The 6,675-nt window shown below is 42.7% G+C and overlaps 1 protein-coding gene across 1 annotated transcript; it reads left to right on the top strand.

Annotated features, from left to right (window-relative positions):
• Window positions 1-1,753: 1,753 nt before the first annotated feature.
• On the top strand, window positions 1,754-6,462 carry LOC125290553 (L-2-hydroxyglutarate dehydrogenase, mitochondrial-like; the record flags this gene model as incomplete). The annotated part of the gene is given in 8 exon segments (XM_048237221.1): window positions 1,754-1,837; window positions 3,058-3,220; window positions 3,322-3,356; window positions 3,445-3,612; window positions 4,589-4,644; window positions 4,646-4,744; window positions 4,981-5,112; window positions 5,673-6,462. Coding segments are annotated over 8 exon segments (933 nt in total).
• Window positions 6,463-6,675: the final 213 nt, after the last annotated feature.

The following is a 6,675-nucleotide window of genomic DNA, read 5'->3' as shown; positions in this document are numbered from 1 at the left end:
ATTCAATATGTAGTTTTAGTGTTGTTAACAAAAATATATACACACAAAAGTTTATCGTGCTTGTCATACTTTAGGACATCATGAATAGTCTTTATTTGAAAATTAATGTGGTAAGTTATATTATTTTCAAGCCTATATTAAAATATGTAAACATTTAAGGCTCTTCAACTGCTGTTTTGAAATGGGCTGCGTCAAAAAAAAAAAAAGTTTTTGTATATCTCTGCATGCAACACTTGTCCTTGAAGTTAGCCCCGTGAAGATGTGAGATATTTCCACTGGGTGGCGATATTGTTTAATTGTAAATGAGCTAATAATGACAAGTGGAGACAACATCTCGTGCATATACAACGAAAATCGCTGGGGGGAAATGGCAATAATAATCTTATGACTGCATATGAAACATATCAATGGTTTATAAAACATATATTTTGTTATAGAAAGGCATGTTAGGTCCATGTATACTGTAAGACTATGATACACCTGCCTGCTACCATTACAAAAAAGTAATTTTATGTTTATTCTCTCTTAACAGTTATTAGTTTACTAAGCATTTCAATTTAAGTACCATCAAAACATTCGCGTCTTCTAAGACAGCAAAATGCCTCCGAATGCAATGTTTACGTTATTCTGTGGTGACCCTGAGCGATCCGTCAAAGCGACACGTAGCTCGTGGGTGCGCTTAATTTAAAAGGCTGGTGTAACTGCATGCAAACGCTGAGGATGACTTTCGACTTTGCTATTCACACTCCATCAGCCAGGAGGCCAACAGGCGAACCCTCCCTCCCTTTTGCGTTACGCAGATGCGGAAAGTGAGCCGACGCAGGAACGCAAAGAGAGCAAGTGAGGAGCCGAGATTATTTCAAACATGGACACGGACGCTGAACGGGAGAGTTGAATCGGGACTTCCACTAACGCTACCAGTAACAAAAACAACAACGCCAGCGTTCTTCTATTCACCCCCGAAACGTTTTCAAGGGATTTTACTTCGAATGATCTTTCGAGGAGTTTTTCTTCATGAAGAGTACTGTCGACAGACACGGAAAAGATGACAATTTCCTTCATAAACAGAAGTAAAGAAACTCTTCCTCAGGAATTGAATGAAGGATCTTCTTGTGCCACAACACGGATCCCTGTGCATCAAGGCCAAAGATACAGCCAGCGCATACAGATGTGCTTCTAAGCAGTTGGCTCAAAAGCAGATCTGCGAAATACAACTCCCACCGAATTAGATGCATTTTAATCCGGTGCTTTAGATCAGAGCCACTGACAACTCGTGCAAAATAAACAAATATTTTTGCTTTTCCAGATTGCTATGAGTTAGCTTCTTAGCTCGCTAATGTTAGCCACTGTTTGTCGCGGGTGAAAAAAGCCTGTCAACTGGCTAGTAGCTAACGATACAGTAGCGAGAAACACTAGCGATAGCCTGAAAAGCTAGCTCGGAGCTCGGTTTCAAAAGTGTAGTAGCGAGTTAGCTAATAAGTTAGCATAACTTTGATAAACCAGACGCGCTCAGATGAGCTTAAAAGTTTTATGTTGTTCTCAGTCGTTCGACAGATGGCATAAAGGCGCAGTTAATTCTGCTACCGTCCAGTTAATTGATGTGCTGCGTTTTGGCTCAGTGTCTTAACTAGTCCTCTTAGTTAGCTAGCTAAGTTTACTTTCGCTGTGCCTGGACCGACCCACCCACTAGGACTTTGGGGCCGATGCGGACAGATCAACCGGGATCACGGCATCACGACGAGCCGCAGCAGGCATGCAGCCCCAACAGATCTACGACTTTTCCAGCGAGGAGAACAGTCACAAATGGCGAGGCCTCTTCGTGCAGGCGCTCCGCAAGGTAACTTAAAATGTTAAAGAGTAATAGTATTTTTAAGTTAAGGTTGCATTTAATAAGTCTAACAGCACACACGAAATGTGTGTATTCAGACACCGCAATTGCTATTACCAGAAACTTCGATTTTGTCATATGGTAATTTGTGGGTAAAGTTAGGAGCGTCTTAGTGAAATGAAAGTAATTATTCAAGAGATTTTGGTGTTGACTTGAACAAGTGTGTTTTAAAGAAGGGGTTATCCTCAGAAAGAAATATTGTAATGTTGTTAATATTATTTGTCGATGTGCATTGCACCGCTCATTATGTTTTGTGGATACCCCGGGCGTGAGTTCATTTTGGGCCGGTGATGGACACTGACAGGCCATATGTTCGAGGCAGCAGTTTGTTTGAGTAACCTAAGAGAAAGGTTTCTTATCATGATCTTAATGAGACCCAGAATGATGGTGCATGGACGAAAGGGGGTGTATGTTTTTGTGTGGTTCTGTCTTTGTTGACTTGGCTCCATTGTGTGTCTGTGTCTTATCTTTACTCATTTGAGGAAGTTGGATGAAAATACAAAGCTTTGTCCCATGACATCATCACAGAAGCAAAGGGGATTCTCCAGTCAACTGCAAAACACGTACATACAGACATGAGGAGGGTCAAGTGTGAAATGCTCATTTGCACATCATCCCTATCATTAGTCCTTGAGTACATTTTGTATGCTTGACAAGGGATCACTGAACAAGCAAGGTCCTACTACTCAGTTTTATGTTCCAGTGCAGTGCCTATTCCAGTGAAACCAGTGCATGACCGGTAGGATTGTCTGCCGGTACTGCATGTTAAACAGAATATATTACAAATGTGCTGCTGTTTACAGATGATGAAACTTCAAGAGAGGTTGCCATGTATGAACTTGTGGCAACAGCATCCCTGCTAACCAATACAGTTTCAACTTCACAGCCGTGAAAGCAGAGCAGAGGCCTTAGTTTGTGTCTTCCGATCAATTTCTCAGGAGGACTAGAGTAGGGTGAGTGAGGTATACCTTAAAATGACTGGTGATCAAGTAGTTAGCTAGCATTTAAAGGACTTGTCTATGGACATTGTTTATGGGCACTGTTTCAGTTGACATCTTCAGTGTGGTGCCACTCACTTCAGAGCATGTTTATGTATTACTCCAACCATTTGATGGGTTGGGTGGGCAGCCGTGGCCCACTGGTTAGCACTCTGTGTCCATGTGCTTTAGGGTTTAATGGCTCTGGACTCACCCTACACTGGCATAGTGGACTGGCGTAAAGTTGCCCTCAGATATGGGCAGGATTTTAAAGAGGCAGGGGGAACCGTGACAACTGAGTTTGAGGCATCTGACATCACTGTGGTGAGGGAGAGTCCTGCCAGGATCTCAGAAGGTGAAGGCACTTTCGCATTTGTGCACACGCTCACACACTTTAGAGCTAAATGACCTTGGATTATACAGTTATTACATTATTTGTATGTCTTTCTTTTATAGGTCTTAAATACCCCATTGCTATTAGAAGCTCCAAGGTCAGTCATTTGAGAGATTGAGCGTGAGAGGTTTTCTTCATGATTTTCTTGTGAATCATTGTGTTTGTTTTTGTGTGTGTGTTTCTAGGGTGATGAGGTGCATTGTCGTTATGTGTTGACTTGTGGGGGTCTGTACTCTGACCGACTGTCCCAGATCTCGGGTTGTAGTCCTGAGCCCCGTATCGTGCCCTTCAGGGGGGACTACCTGGTGCTCAAGCCAGAGAAACGCTACCTCGTGCAGGGAAACATCTACCCGGTGAGCCTAAAAACCTTTTACATAACTCTATCTGCTGGAAGACAGCACTATGTTCCCTTAGTTATTTTCACTGATTATATACATATACTAGAAGATAATAGGCAGTACCATTGCGTAGAGCAGTGTTTCTTAACTGGTTGGTCGGGACCCAAAAAGTGGGTCGCGGAACTATTCTGGGTGGGTCGCGGAGCTTGTGGTTAAAAAAAACTAAATTGCCCATTTAAAATGTTACCTTATCAGATCTAATATTGAACCTGAATTTTGATAGACTTTATTTGTATGTCAGTCATTTCTGTGGACATAGCCAATATTTATGTGACAGCTCATGTTAGACATCATTTTAGCGGTAAACGCAAGTGGGCTATGACCCTGAATATTTGGAGAAGGATACGGATTCATTTAAATTGAGGCAAAATGGGACAGAAACCCCAGTGTGCGGTGTTCACTGAATTGCTGGCACATGAGAGAAAATGCCACATGGAAACAAAGAACCCCTGTCAAAGACTAACCTGTCAAGTACTCTGAAAGGTGACATCAGGAGTTGAAGACTTCATAATGTTCCAAACAACATTCAACATGTTCCAAACAAGTAGACTTACAAGCACTTCACATGCGGGTCCCAAAGCAAGACCAGTTAAGAACCACTGGCATAGAGTATCTCATAAAATACTGTTTTGAAGATATTGTTTTCCTTTGTCAGTTTGGTCATTTATCATTTTATGATGTTCCTCTAGACTGGGAAGCTCTTAGCTCTTTTTAGACTTTTTGGAAGAAGTTGTTAATTTCAAGCAAAAAGTTGCAGCACCAAAACAAAACGGGTTCTCTTTTACATAAGTGTAACCCCACATTTTTATTACTAATGCATAGACTCAAAGAAAGAAATCCTACATTCTAAATCCTACATCCTGTAATTAGAGTCAAAAACATTGATAATAATGCGTGCAACCTGCCTTTTTGAACTGATGCATGTTGACAGGTGCCAGATCCTCGTTTCCCATTCCTGGGAGTTCACTTCACCCCCCGTATGGACGGTAGTGTGGCTGGGTCCCAATGCCGTCCTGGCTTTCAAACGTGAAGGCTACCAGCTATACGACCTCAATGTTAGGGACCTCACAGATGCACTATCCTTTAGGTACCAGAGAAGATGTCTGTGACCATGAGCACATTTTGGGTTGGGTTGATTATGGAGTACTTCAGTCACAAGTTTTTAATTAATTCAAATGAGCTATATCTCTTCTTTGTTTGTTTTGCAGAGAGCCATTACCTGATTTTTAAATGTACATTTTCTCATAAGCAAACTACATTTTTAGGTTAATGTTGCAAACATAACCTGTTGAACCATCCTGTCTCCTTCATTGGCATCTGTAGAGGTTTGCAGAAGCTGGTGATGAAGAACATAACCTATGGTTTGGGTGAAATGTTCAGGGGCGTGTTCATAGGGGCACAGGTGAAAATCCTGCAGAAGTTTATACCTGAGCTCTCTCTAAGTGATGTAGTCAGGTAAGGCTCATAAGCCATGATCTCCTACTGTCATCATTAACCCCTCATCTATATAGGCTATAATAACTCATTATTTAGAATTCTGTTGTGATTGTATTAGCTACTTATTGGATACTTTTGAGATGTCAAATGTTAAAATTAATAATAAGAAACATCGGTAACACTTTACTTGACAGTATCGACATAAGAATGACATGACACTGTCATGAACATATGACACTGTCATGACACATGAACCCTAACCTCTAACCCTAATCCTTACCCTAACCCTAACTCACTCTAACCCTAACTTGTTATGACAAAAACCGAATGTCACTTAATAACAGAAGCGTTACGTCATAAATGTTTGACTTGTTTATGACATTCATGACTGTGTCAGGTCACTGTTATGTCGATACTGTCAAGTATAGTGTAATATCTTAACATTGTGATTTGTAGTGTCTTCTTTATTGTGATGTATATTGTGATTCATTCCAATGGTGTCATCATTTTTGTTTGTGTTAAATTGTGTGTATGTGTGTCTGTCTGTCTGTCTGTCTGTCTGTCTGTCTGTGTCTCAGAGGTCCATCTGGAGTGCGGGCACAGGCTCTAGACAAGGATGGGAACCTTGTGGATGACTTTGTGTTTGACGGGGGCACGGGGGAAATTGGCAGTCGGGTGCTGCACGTACGCAACGCCCCCTCACCCGCCGCCACCTCCTCGCTTGCTATTGCCGAAATGGTCGCCGACGAGGCCGAGAAACGTTTTACCCTCTGACACACACACACACAAGAAATACCCAAAAGTGCATACACACACACACAACACACAGGTGCGCCCAGACACTGACAGAGGGCACGAACAATGTGCTTCTACAGCATATCGCCCAATCACCGTGCAGTGTGACACTACTGGATTATGTCAGGCAGGCCCCGTTGTCCCATTTGCATAGTGGGCCCCGTCCCAGCTTTCCACTAGCCCACTTCTCCACTGACACCTGACCTCAACTTAGTCGTCACTCTCTCCTTTTCCATACCATGTCACCCTATAGGCTGGCCCGCGCCAGCTGCCTTCCATATTCCTTTCACCTGTGGCCCAATCCCATTACACTCACATTACAGTTGTCTTTACCATCGGGTTGGTTTCGCCGCCGTGCCTCTGCAGTGCTGATCTCACCCCACCTCTGGATGGGAGCCAGCCGACATCCCATGTAGCCTACTTCAGGTCCGTCTATCACGGTGTTTACATGGATCGGCTCTCTGAAAGGCCAGAATGAATGGGAGAACAAGAAGAGGATCGTCCCTATCATGATTGGGATTGGGTTCTGCTGTGTCTGTCTGGGCTTTGACAGACAACCATGCCGGATGCTGCGAGGCTTGGCAAATGTAACCCCAGAACTTAATTGACTCTGTCGATTCATTGGGAACCAAGCCATGCTGTTGAGTAAATTGTCTTTCATGCGTGGCGTGCCTACAGATGAGTTCTTTTTCAACATGAGTTGCAATTTTTTAACTTTTTTTCATGCTTTCTACAAACACAAAGGTACTTCTGCAAGTTTCAGATTTTGTTTCAGTTTGACAGATT

The sequence above is a fragment of the Alosa alosa genome, unplaced genomic scaffold (assembly GCF_017589495.1).
Source record: "Alosa alosa isolate M-15738 ecotype Scorff River unplaced genomic scaffold, AALO_Geno_1.1 AALO_1.0_unplaced_659, whole genome shotgun sequence".
In the NCBI taxonomy this organism is placed as follows: domain Eukaryota; kingdom Metazoa; phylum Chordata; class Actinopteri; order Clupeiformes; family Clupeidae; genus Alosa; species Alosa alosa.
Note: the sequence above shows the minus strand (reverse complement) of the source record. Positions and strands in the feature narration are given on the sequence as shown.